The following is a 13,899-nucleotide window of genomic DNA, read 5'->3' on the forward strand; positions in this document are numbered from 1 at the left end:
AATGATCAACTACATATTTATACTGATAAATTTCCCTACAAACAAAAAAAATAATCCAGGTTTGTAGATTTGTTTTTAATATGCAGTTACTTTCCAGAAATCAGTTACCATTTTCAGTTCCAAGTTGAGGCAAGTAATTCAGCTAAAAAAAGTGAGGAAACATACATAATAAAAAAAAAAGTGCTCATTAAATAATATGCTGTACATTTGTGTATGTAGAATGAATTGACTAATGAAAGCACTGAATGAGAAACTTAATGTTGAGAGACTTTACATGTGCTGATGTTAGTATCTATTGATGCCTTAGTCATTTAGAATTTACTACAGAGTTTGTTCCTCATATAAGCCTGGGAATCTTGCAAACTCTGCATTAATAGTGACTGAGGAGGTTGATCCAAAGCTTATCACTTTACAACTTCACATTGTTTTAAAAGTCATGCTTTTGTTTTGGCTCACTTTATGGTTAAGTTGCAAATTGTCAACAATGCACTAACGACAGTCTTCATTTACCCTACAAAGTGTAAAATCATGAGACAAGAGTACCTAGCTTGGTATACGCTTTGGAAAATAAAAATTAGGAAAATAAGGAAATCTTTCAACAATTTACAGTAAAAAGCCATTACAAGGCCATTATTAGTTTTTATCAAAGGACTAATTCTCCTTTATACAAACAGGAGACAGGAAGAAGCACAGGTAAGATTGAAAGTTTATCATAGGGAGACCTGTACAAGTGATCATATTAATTTATCGTAAAAGCGATTCTTTTACATCATTCATGTTATCACTGATTGCTGATAACACTGTCAGGAAAAAAAAAAACTAACTAAACCAGTTTGCAGAATCAAACCATTCACAATATTAGCCTTCTCCTTAAAGTACGTATGGTAAGTGAAGGCTCAGTTTTTATAATGTATATGTCTCAAGGTAACAAAGAGAAAAGACAAGAATGAAATCTGACACCGCTCCCTGAATAGGGCAGGATGTTTTAAAACTGCCTTCATCATCATATTCTATGCAGAGAGCAAGACTAACCACACAAGTTTCTATAATTTAACTAACATTTTTCATTCTCAGTAAAAGCATACAACACGTAAGTGGTACAATTTGTCCGCTCTCCTGGCAAAATTATTGTCGTCCAGTCTACTTCATTTTTTTTGCACATCGCCCAATAAGAGTCCAAGGCTGCTCCACACCGTCTACTTCTTAATCCCATCGCTCCTCATGGTCCTTTCCTCTCAGGCAAGGAAGACCACAAATATGATGAAGAAGACCACCAGTACGAGGAATATCTTAATCATGAGCCAGCGGTTGGAGGAGACGGACTGAAAGTATTTGAGGATCTCGGTGTGGGCCATTTCCACGTTCAGCTGAGTGTCCTCCACATTGGAATCAATCCTACAGAACAACAAGGAAATTTACCCTCGAGCAGTGTTCAGTGTTCAATACAGATATCAATCATGAATATCCAGTAACCACTTAATGCTAATTACTCTCCCTGGTTGCCATAGGAATATGTCAGTGTCTTTATACTATCTCATACATCATGCACATAACAAGCTATGATAAATAATTCTGACTATTGAATAGTAAAACATTATCCTAACTCCAAAAATACTATTCTGACTCATTTTACTGAATGTATTAATATGAGGAAAATTGGCTCATGAAAAGGGTTGCTTGAGGATCAACTTATATCTACTTCAGAGGTGGACAAATCAGCTCTGGCACCCATGTCAAGCAGATTTCACGTCCTCACTATCACTATAATAGTTTTCTATTCGTAGTTCCATAATTTAACAACCAGAAAAGAGAAGAAAAGAAAAAAAAAACACTCCTTATTCATCTTTTTCAAAACACACTCTCATTTAGTATGTAACTATATTTAAATATAATGTTGGAAATTAACTATGTTCCCGAAGCCTGCTGCACTACACAAATTGGCTGAATAGCGATCTGCCTGGTAAAATGGATCATGAACAAGCAGGTATGTGGAAGCACGTACAAAAGCGAACAAAATAAAGGGTCGAGCAACACCAGTGCGTCATATAGCCAAAAATGCTGGCCAAAAACTTGCCAAGGGCACAGACACAATGTGAAATTTGGACACAAAATAGAAATTTGGTTAGAAGAGGAAAATAACCACATGGTAATTTGTCTGTATTAGTGCACTTAATTAGCTAACTATCTCACCATAAATTATTACATTTCACTAGCTAACGCTTTTTAGCCTAGTCAGTTTTCAGGCAGCCAAAACCAGTTGAAAGCACAAGGACACTAGAAGTTTTACTTAACCGATGGGATAGCTGATAAATTTATACTTTTGTCCACTCCGGTACAGAACACTACACAACACTATTCAACCATTCTCCTCCTCACCTCTGTACGGTCTCCTCCTGTTCTTTGACCATATGCGCCAGCTGTTGGAAGATGGAGCCCAGCTCCACAATGGTGCTCTCAATGTTCTGCATGGTGTCTGCTCGACTCTGGATGTAGGAGTCCTACACATGACATCACAGAAGTCACAGAAATTGATTTAAATCAATGTTTTTATATTGAAGCCACAATTAAAGTATATAAAAAATGTATGATGGTCAGAGCAAGGAAATAGGAGCTCCAATAAGCCCAGTCATGTGGAAAAAGCCACACTTCACACTTCCAAAGTGAAACACCTGACCCTGAATCATACCTGTTCATCAATAAGCTGCAGTTGGAGGGGATTGGCTCTCGATTCCATGTCAATGGCCACATCACTGCCAAGGCTTCTGGATTCATCCTGCATCAATACTGAGCTACCTGAAAAGAAAGGTTCAGAACGGTCCTATTAATGAAGATAGAGTCCTTTCTTATATTTACACAAAACTCAATCAAAACCCTTTCTGTATTAATATGCAGAAAAGGTCTGCTATTGTTATTTCTTTTCTGACGACTTGAAACTACAGAGGCATTGTTAACTTACTGAAGTTGTTGGCAAGCAGAGGTGAGGCAGACACTGGTGCCTGGGAGAACTGTTCTCTTCTGCTGCGCTGCTGCTTCAGATTCTACACAGAGAGACGCACAAATACAAAAAAAAAAAAAAAAGTCAGCAACATGCATCACTGTAAAGAAAGATGAGGGACAGATGCATGAAAAATGTTAAATTCCATACGTGAGATACAACTGAAATAATGAATTAAATTTTACCTCGGTTCTCACTTCCAACACGGATTTGAAATCATTAGACATTGATGCCAACTTTGACTGCAAACATGAAAACAGAGGACAGTTTACTTCAGTGCTTCTGTTGCATTTTACGGGTTACAGCAGGAGAACCAGTATAGTCAATGTGAATGAAAGATAAGAGAGATGATCTCTAGAAGATTTTTTTTTTTTTTTTACCTGGAGGGAGACAACAATCGTGTTGGAATGTGTCTGAATGTGGCGTCCATTCTGTCCGCTTCGGGAGCGAACCAGGTCTTGCAGCTGCGCTATCTGTTTATTTAAACTGTTGATGTCCTGAAACAGAGACAGACGCAGACCAAAATTAATATAGACACAGATTTATAGTTTTAAAACCACAAAGACTTGTCATCTGTTCTTTTAAAAAAAATAAATGTAAACTTTGCGTTCATACAGACACTGAGACACCCAGATTGCTTTCTGGGGCGTTAATAAAATTAAAAAATTCCACATAAGGGTGTGCTTGCAAACAGGCTCACACATTTAAATTAGTTGGTCTTGTGATGCAGCTTAGGACAGACAACCTTTCCAGACGCCAACTTTCTGTTACCATGTTAAAGCTATATAAATATAATTATTTGCAAATAACTAACTCGCCAATTTGAGTTTTTATGAAAAAGATTTAAAAGATCTCAGCACCAAAAAAGAACAAAATCAATGCCATGTACAGTCAGGTTCATAAATATTTGTGCAAAGTTATTGTTATTTCAGCTGTCTACCACAGTATATTGGAGTTGAAATTAAATAATTTGACCACATCTAATGCTTTTGCTGTCTCTCTGATGGGTTTGTTGGTTTGTTTGAAGCTCTTTGGACTTCGTAATGAGAGGTAACAGCAACAGATTCCAAATTCAGATGCCATACTTAAACTCTAGACTTTTTATCTGCTTACTTGTAAGGGAAATAATGAGGGAATAACACCCATTGCACAACGGTTAATTCCGATCCACTAAGTTGATCGGTTGAGGGGCATTCCAGGAGTGCCTGTATTTCCTATAACAGCTCTGGGACGTTTCACTGTGTATCACTCCGGATGTCTGTGTTCGCCACATAAACTTCCACTTCCTAGTTCAAGACCGTTACTACAGTAGGTTTAGCGACATCATCAGCAGACATGGCAAACAACACTTTTCATATATAACTTTTGACTTAAAATGTGAAAGCTCATCAGATGAACATGAAAAGGAAGAAAGGATGTCAATTTCACCAGAAACACCTTTAACATGAATGTACAAATTAATGTGAGCTAGCTAGCCAGCCATCCAATGTGCTACAAAGTGAGCGTGGCTTCTTCAGGATCTATTTCCTCTAGTGGAGAAAAAATAAACAGGACATTCGGCCATAATGTGTCTGAAATGTCACTTACTCGATATTAAGTTCTTGTTTATATAACAGTTGTATAAAAGCAATATCGCACTCGCAGACGTGTGGTTCTACTGAATATCTGCACAGCTGTGATTATCTACGGCAAATCAGAGCCGTGCCGATATTCAGTATAACCTCACTCTTGCTCATGTGATATTGCTTAATTAATGAAAGTCTGCAATTTGAGCTCATAGTCATTATTTAATTTCAACTCCTATGTATTAAGGTAGCGAGCTATAATAACAACAACTCTGTCAAAGCGCAAATACTTAGAGACCTGAGTGTAAAACTTGAATGAATGATCTCTGACCTGCTTTACAATGTAGGTCAACTCTTCGATCTCCACAGACTTGTCATCAAACAGAGATTTCCTTTTGGCCACTGAAAAACGAGAGGAGTGTTACTAATGATTGCAAAGCCTACTGACACACACTGCAGGACTTACAACACAATACAGCCAATTTTAATCAGCCAAGTACTTACAGATTGTGAGCTTTTCCAGTTTAGCAAAGGTGTTACTCAAGTCTTTTCCAATTCTCCTGAGAGGCACAAAAGTAGAGGGAATGAAATGTAGAGAAAATGCTATATAAAATGTAACTATCAAAAAAATATGCATTTATATAGTTACAAATCTTACTTTGCCATGAGTGTGAAGTCACTCCGCTGTTTAAGAGCATTATGGTTGGGTTTTGCCAGCGTACCATTCTGTGAAAACGGAGAGAAACAGTAAAAGGACTGAGTATGTGTTAAAATATCTAACATACGATACAGTGAAATGATCACAAGCAGTTATCTTGTGAACTGAAGAATGCTAAAACTGGGTAACATTTGGATCGTCAGCATTAATACACCACAAAATTTCTGTTCATACATATCCCAGGAATGAAATCTAAAGAGGATTTTCCAATGTTTGAAATTCTACAAAACATTACTAAGCAACAAAACCTACATTTGTGAACTACTTGATGGCTTTAAACAGGTTCAGAGGTTTTAATATGAAACTGCTGTAGCAAAAACAACAGAACAACCGTGTCCTCTATAGAACATGACAGATGATCAGATTCATATTTCACATGACATATAAAAACCAGTACTACGTGACTCTCTTTTCATTCTTTTCAGAGATACCAATATTGCTACAAACAAAACAATCCTAACAAGCGGAGAGAAAATATAGAATTTTACCACAAAAATCTTTCCATATCAGTGGACAGGATGACTAATGTTTTTCAAATATGAGCCAAGCAAAACTTTGGCAAAATTTTCTACTTAATAAAAATCAGTTGATCCAGTGTAGATCTTTATCGAGACTACAGTCCTGTCCACATGTACTGGCTCTCAGACCCAAAACTTGTGAGCATGATCAGAAGCAAGTGCATGTCCTTCACATCCCACATCCTTTTACTCATTCAGCATCAGTAACTGTTGTATCCTACTCACAGTCACAGCGGTTTAAGTTTCTAATTTGCTTATGTTTCCATCCGAAAATATCATGGGCAAGTGCATATGATCTGAATTGATCAAGAGTGTCTGCGGAAGCAGACGGGACTGGGAATAAAAAAAAATGTGCACACCTCTAGAGCACTGCGAGCAAGAAAGAGTGGGCAATATAATAAAAATATCATATCATGGCATTCCTATGATGATATGTACCACAACATACACAGGTTTCCTAACAAACTGCCAGCAAAACAATAGAGTTGCATTTAAAAATAAACTTTATGAAAATAAGTTGACACTTTTTATTCATTACCTATGAAAATAAATTAACTTAGAAAATTAAGAAAAATTTATAATATTTTAATATTTTACAATTTTGCTTGTTATTTTTTAATTATAATTTTTTTTTAAGTTATCTCAGGAGTCTCCGAAAAAAATTACTGAAATAGATTTTTTTAACAATATAGACATTATATCATCATAAGTACGTCGGTAAACCGTAAATGTTGGCACCTTTGTGACTGACACATCTATTCAATTAGGAATCTGGATTTCTGTAAAATAGGATAAATTTAAAAAGTTTTAGACAGGAGTGTGAGCTTGGTGTCCTACCTGTATCTGTCTCCCCTGCAGAGACTTGCAGGCAGACTGGAACTCCAGGGTGCGATCCCTGCAAGTCATGATGCTGGAAACCTCAGTGAGGTGTACTGGTGATTTCAAAGTCCAATATAAACACCTCTACGGTGGTTTACAGTGATTTAAAGAGATAGAGTTAAAACCACTGGACAGGCAGAGGGTCACTAGGAACTTGGTGGAGGTGAGCACTCCTGAATGATCCCACGCTTCATCTGTGGAAAAAGAGATCATGGTTAACCATTTAATGAGCATGTGATTAACAGACTTCTCAGTCAAACATACTTGTTAAGGCAATCTTTGGCTGTGAACTTCACACTAAATCAATGTGATCACAGAAGCTGAGTGGGTCATGTGATGATCAAATGACGTAGATGCTTGAAAATCAACAGATAAATACTGAAACGCCTAGAAGCTTCGAGCTCGGTCGGATAATTGTATAATTAGGATAGCTAACACGACGTAGGTGATAGTTAAATGTCAGAATTAGTTAAACTCACTCTTAGATATTAGTACGTTTATATAACTAACAATAAACATACATGGTGAAAAGCTTCTAGCACCAAAATGTTTAGTGGATGAATAATCGGTTAAAACACCTCGGGTGTAGTCCAAATTACTCCCTACCGCCCATAGAGTGCACTACATAGGGGGTAAGAGGCGTTAATTTCTACCCTATGTAGTGTACATATATAGGGAGTACGGTCCCTTTTGAGACCGCCACTGAGAAAGTGAAATAACGCTAGCTTTGTAGCTACGTAGCTCAGTTAGCTCGTCAGCTGGTTAGCTCTGTTTGCTAGTGGAAAGACTCGACAAAAGTTCCAGTTATACGGAATGTAATGTAACGAGAGCTGAAATTATCTTATAAGAACACCAATAACGACACAGTGAAGACAAACCATATAGGTTAACTTACTGTTAATTAGAAAATCTGTCGCTTTTCAGAGTCGCCGGATTGCCGACAGTTTCGGGGGTTGCCGTTTCCGTGCTGACAGTTTCCGGTGCGTGACGTCATTGCCACGTCCACCAGCAGGCATGCGCGCTGGTCTCTCGCAGAGCCTGACTAATGACGTCGGTGATACAAAAAAAAATGAAGGGTATGGGTGTGTCTGTTTCTCCTTTCTCTTTCTGTCTCTGTTCTGAGCAAAAGCTGTTTCACCTCAGAGGTTCAACAGCATGTCCAGTTTCTGGCAGAGCATCGAATTCCCCATGACACAGAGAAATTACATTAAAAATGTAATTTAAATGTAGTTACAAGCAGCAATTAGTGGGCTAATTACAAGGATGCAGTCATGTCTGTTTCATGAGACAGTGCTGGCATGTGGATGTTATTATGCTGCATCACTGAACATATATGTGATCTCAGAGTCACATCATATCCACTTTGACCCACACTGCATGATGTACAGGGGAATTATGCCACACTCCCTATTTGCACACTGTGACGTTAATTGACTGCCTCGCCATGAAAACCTTGTGAGATACCAAAAATTGATTTTAAGTAATTTGGCATGGTGGTTATCTTGACATCATGCATCAGATTTGGTATGAAACTGGCAAACAGTCTTGCTAACTCTTTACATGGCGCCACCTCAGTGACCAGGGGTCATGAGCTCAATCCTCACTAGGGCCCTCAACCAAAGCTCACTGCATTTCGATGTCTCTGTACTCATACTATGACAATAAAGTTTAACCTAACCTAACTTAAAAAGTTGCTAGATGATGTCACAGACTCATTTGCATATTCACTGATTCATCATTATTTGCATCTCAAATTACAAATTAGGGCATATGAAGAAGAAAGGTTTTAAAGCACTTAGAATAGAAAATAATAAAATAGAATAAATTTTTACAGAATAGAAAAGACTAGATTATGATTTGTTTCCTTTTTTCCTTATCTTTCTAAAAAGAAGTCCTCTTTGGTCATAGCACTACAAACTATCCTTTTACACATTTGCAAAACAGGGGAGTATTAAAGTTTGGTTTGTAAGCTTCACTTCCTGTTGCCAGTTGCTGGTGCTATGAGAGTGAATTACTATGGCTATCTGTATGCCATTGTGCCCCATCACTGAACATACATGTGAACTTTGAGCCATGTTGGATGATGTACATTGGAATTATGCCATGCTTCCTGTTGGTGTGGCATAACATATTAATTGATTCCCTCACCATGGCAACACTCCTTTGCATATTAGCATCATGGGCATCCTGACTAAATTTGGTTTGAATCAGATGAATGACCTAGGAGGAGTAATTAAAAATTTGGTACTTATCAAAACACACAAAATCCAAAATGTCCGACTTCCTGTTTGACAGAGTTGTGGGTATGATTTGAAAAACTGTCTGTCTTAAACAGAACAGAATAAAATCAACTATAAATCACAATCCTGTGTTTACAGCCATATTAATTAAAACTCTGACAGCCCATCAGTCCCAGTTGTCTTATAACATTTCTACAGGAAACAGGATTTGCAGCTCCTTATATCGAATGTAAATTAAAGGAATCTTAGCCGGCTTGCTTTTTATAGGGTCCATTACTATATGCAATTTAATGTTATGCAAATGTAAAGGTACTGTCATGCAACTGTATTGCTCCCACCTGTCACAACAACTTACCCAAAAACGAGTGTAATTCAGATTCTGCCAAAAAGAAAAAAAAAAAACAAAAAACATAACAATGCAGAAAGTATTTGTGCAGCTTCTATTTCAAGTGTTTGTTAAATACAAGTCAGATTAATCTGATTAATATGATGTCTTTAACAATCTGTCTTTGTCATTGGCTGCCCTGTTCAGTCTAGTTCTTCTGGCCCATATGCCAGACTGCAACGGTGTCTAGGTGTGAAACATAACTTCCAATACCTCATCACGAGGTAGATTTGAGTGTATGAATGTGTGTGTAAATGGTGGCATGTGATGGACTGGCATCCCGTCCAGGGTGCATCTACGGTGTATTCCCACTTCCCATCCAGTGATCCTGGGATAGGCTCCGGATCCACCGTGACCCTGACAAGGATAAGTGGTTACTGGCCACTCTGGCCAGGAGCGTTCTGCATGAGCAAATTATGAGTGTGCATTTGTTGTAAGTATTGAAAAATGACTTCATGAGAAAGAGATAAATTAATGCATTTCGTATTGGGTAGGTATTGCACAAAGACATTCCTGCAGCTGGAATGAGGAGGAAAATGTGTGCAGCAAGACCACCCTCATCTGCTGTAGTATCTGTTATGCATACGTTTGCTGGTGCGCTGTACCGCTACATCCCCTGTCAGCCTGATACAGCAATGCAGCTACATTCATGCTCAACTTTTATTTCTTTTTCAATATACATTCAGCACAGGTGAGTTATTGAGATAACAGTGAAAAAAAGTCCAGAATTGATAATAACAGGTTATGCATACCAGATGTTCTCAAATATTTGGCAGCCAGGGACTCCTTTAACTCCTAAAAAAAACCCACTGACTGTTTACACCAGCAACCTTAATAGGAACACATGTACCACTGATCATCATGCAATTATCGAAGCAGCATAATGTGGAGGCAGCACAATACATAAGCTCATGCAAATACAGGTCAAAAGCTTGAATTAGTATTCACATCAAACATCAGAATGGGAAAATATGTGATTTCAGTGACTTCGACCATGGCATGGTAGTTGGCGCCAGAGTATTTCAGAAACTGCTGATATGGGATTTTCACGCACAGCAGTCTTTAGAATTTACACAGAATAGTGCAAAAAAAAAACCTCAAATACATCCAGTGATAGAGTGGTTCAAGCTGACAGACAAAATACAGTAACTCAAATAATCACTCTTTAAAACCATGGTGAAGAGAATGCACAACATGCACAACATCTCAGAATGCACAACATGTTGAACCTTGAGGTTGATGAGGTTGAGGTTCCTCTCCTGTCAGCCAAGAACAGGAATCTGAGGCTACAGTGGGCACAGGCTCACTGAAATGAGACAATTGAAGATCTGAAAAACACAATCCCACTATTCAAATTTTAGGCATGTCCACACTCTCTTTTCACGATAATATTTTATTTAAGGCTATGATCAACTGCACTGCACATGATGAAACAGATACATAATAAATCCAGTGAAATATCTCTAGAGGTGCATAACCACAAAACGCACAACTTGAGATGAAAAAGTAATTTTTGACATGAAACGCTTATACATTCGTTATCATTGTTTATTCACTCACACTACGACTACACTTCTGTACAGTCACTGCCGGTTAGCTAAAATTACAGCCTTGCTTTGTCAACAACATCATTCAAAATGACTGCAAGTAGTTGGGAAAGTAGTAATGATTATATGTTTTTTTTTTTTTTTAAAGTTATAACTTTTGGCTGTTAGAACAGAACATCCTGTCATCCCCTGAGGCAGAAACTCCTTGTGCCACTATAATCATGTTGCTCCATATGAAATGTTCTTGCTCATTAGCACAGCTTGGACAGGGGCTCATATTTCACTAAAATAGATATGCTCCTGACATGCACAGTGAAATGCATTCATTCATTTTCAGTAACCTCTTTATTCTAGTCAGGGTTGCAGTAGGTCTGGAGCCAATCCCAGGAACACTGCGTGCGAGGTGGGAGAATTGTCCATCTGCCTATCTGCATGATTTTAGATAGAGGAACAAAACTGGAGAAGCTGGAGTAAACCCACATGGGCAGAACATGCAAAACTCCACACACAAACAATAACCCGAGCTGATAATCGATAATTCCAGACACCACCAGGGGCCCTCAGACAACATTTTGAGGCCAATGCACTTTGATTTTTCTATTTAATAGAGAGTAAGAGCACAATTTTTGACACAAAGTATGACTTAAATTTGTCTGGTGCATTGAACATAATGTCAGAATGCTTTAATAATTTCACATAGATAGAAGGCAACAAAATTTTTATGAACCACCAGAGGTCGCTAAAAACAAAGAAATAAATAAAACAGTGCTGATTGTGTTGGATCAATATGATATACATGGGGAAAAATGAGAGATTATGATCTTTTCTTCAGTGCTTTACTGAGCACTGATACATAATACACATGTGAGCTGGAACAAATGAAGATAAACAGGAGAACTGGGGTAAATGCTACACAGAGATGGCGGCTTTGAGATAACTGCCACTGTTTATAACTGTCATGTTATCACTCAAACGCACACTCGGCTTTGTGCTATGGAACTCAACAAGAAGCAGCATGTCTTGTTTGTACTGTTTTGTTGCTGTAATCTTTCTTCCTCAGTGACTGTAAGGATTTTTTTTTTAATTCTCCATATAGATACAGATAGTAAAATCAAAAGAAGTATGGACTTCAAAATCAGATGTGTTAGCAGCAACATGCAGTGTGTATTAAGGGTTAAGGCCAACCCATTTTGTGCTACTTCTAACAAAACAAATATGTTTTCATATTTAACACAGGCAGTGGGATGAGATCTTTTAGCACAAATATTCTGGGGCACGCTTAGGACTTGTCTTCTTGGACCCCTTGAAATTGTCCCCACCCTCTTTTATGGGCATCTGTGGAACTACAGTATGCATTAAAACATAGTCTGTGAGCACTTGCCCAACTATCTTTTAACTCAGAAAATGCATTAATATAATTGTGAGGTCAAGTTAACAGCAGTCTAAAATGTGATTGGACTATAATTTAAAGCACACCTGACAATGTAATTTTAGACATTTAAAAGCAATCTGTGTAGAATGATGAAATGTTTGATAGATTTAATACTCAGGAAAACTACTACAACCTAGGAACATTTCTATACCTTCAGTCTCTTTAAAAATGCCAGTTTCTATGTATGTACACAAATATGCATCTTGCCATAGCAAATAGCACAATATCACAGCTGCTGATGAAGTGGTTTTACCCAAGTTGACAGAAGTGAGACTTCAAATTCCACTATTATTCATTCATTCATCTTGAGAAAGTGCTGAAACCTGATCAGGGTTGGATTCGGTGGATCAGTTGGACGGGGGATGACACAGGAATACAACCTGGATGGAATACAGCATGTTTTTGGGAAGTAGGAGGAAACTGGAGAACCCAGAGGAAACACGGATGAACACTGGGACAACATGCAAAATCACGAACCCGAGCTCAAACCTCAGACCCTGGGGCTGTGAGATGACAATATTACCCACTGCACCACTGTTATAGCATGCCATGTGGTTTCTTCAGGTAAAGGTGTCCAGGTTACCCGTTATACTCTAATCCTGGATGTGAATAGTCCAAATCCATGGAGCTTATTTAATAACTTCATTGAGGACATTATGTATGAGTTCCTTAATTACTTTTATAAAGAAGAACTGTGAATTTAGTGCTGTGTTAACAAACCCAACCCAAACACTAATCTATATGATCAGAATCAACCATGCGAAAGGAGTGAAAAAAAAAAAAATCACAATTCAGGGATATTTTAACATGATCTGCTGACAGTTGTGTGTTTTTTTAATATATTAAAACAATATGACATTAAAATAGTGATAACACAAAAAGTCCATTAATCTACACACTTCTGAAAGTATTTTGTGCAATTACAAATACTCTCATGTTCAACAGTGTGTTACTCTTTTTTTTCTTTCACATTGCTGTTGTCATCCCTCTCTGATGCCATCAAAACACACATGCACGTACGTTCATGTTGTCCAGATACCATCCAGATCCCCTCTGAACACAGCTGCTTCAACAAAGAGTGGCAGTGTAAACATGGCTGATTTTTTATCACTACTGCCACAGAGAGGGAGAGCGCACAAGACAAAGAGATATGGATGGATAGATGGAAATAAACAGGCCTTTGCTTTGAGATGGAAATGTGAGGGATGAAAGTGAGAGAGGAAGAGAGAACCCCTAGGGTGAGATAGAAAATGAGATCATAAAGCAAACAGACAAGTTTGTTTTTTCAGCTTAAGGAAAGATTTAAGAGATTCTCACATTTGTATAGGCAGTGGGAATGGGGCTGCCTATATGTGAAGAAGGGATTTTGCTATTATATATCTCACAGATATTAACACGGAAGGAGAAAGACAGATCGAAAGACAGAGAGCCAGACAGCAGAAAGCAACCTCTAGACAGATGACTCATTCTGTCTCTCTGTCTCTGTCTCTCTCTCTCTCTCCCCTTTGATAATCTATTTCAGGATGCTAAATTTGGCCCTTGCACCAGACAGAGGCCTGACAGACAGGTACATCAGCATCAGATTAAAGCCCGACTGCTTCACACGGCTTCCATAGGCGC

General features: G+C 38.0%; 1 protein-coding gene across 1 annotated transcript; it reads right to left on the minus strand.

The window, feature by feature from the left end:
* Positions 1-59: 59 nt before the first annotated feature.
* On the minus strand, positions 60-7,723 carry stx5a (syntaxin 5A). Its single transcript, XM_026918581.3, has 11 exons — positions 7,571-7,723; positions 6,634-6,869; positions 5,219-5,286; positions 5,065-5,120; positions 4,892-4,962; positions 3,376-3,492; positions 3,181-3,237; positions 2,957-3,038; positions 2,687-2,793; positions 2,377-2,498; positions 60-1,395 (listed from the first exon to the last, which is right to left on the minus strand). The coding sequence occupies exons 2-11, from the start codon at positions 6,700-6,702 to the stop codon at positions 1,236-1,238; spliced, it is 909 nt and encodes a 302-aa protein (XP_026774382.1). The 5' UTR covers positions 6,703-6,869; positions 7,571-7,723; the 3' UTR covers positions 60-1,235.
* Positions 7,724-13,899: the final 6,176 nt, after the last annotated feature.

The sequence above is a fragment of the Pangasianodon hypophthalmus genome, chromosome 7, assembly GCF_027358585.1.
Source record: "Pangasianodon hypophthalmus isolate fPanHyp1 chromosome 7, fPanHyp1.pri, whole genome shotgun sequence".
NCBI classification, from domain to species: Eukaryota; Metazoa; Chordata; class Actinopteri; order Siluriformes; family Pangasiidae; genus Pangasianodon; species Pangasianodon hypophthalmus.

Coding starts and splice junctions, on each gene's coding strand:
- stx5a (XM_026918581.3), bottom strand. CDS start 6,702: ATGACTTGCAGGGATCGCACCCTGGAGTTCCAGTCTGCCTGCAAGTCT. Junction 5,121..5,218: donor GACTTCACACTCATGGCAAA/GTAAGATTTGTA, acceptor TGTGCCTCTCAG/GAGAATTGGAAAAGACTTGA. Junction 3,238..3,375: donor CGATTGTTGTCTCCCTCCAG/GTAAAAAAAAAA, acceptor TCATGTTTGCAG/TCAAAGTTGGCATCAATGTC.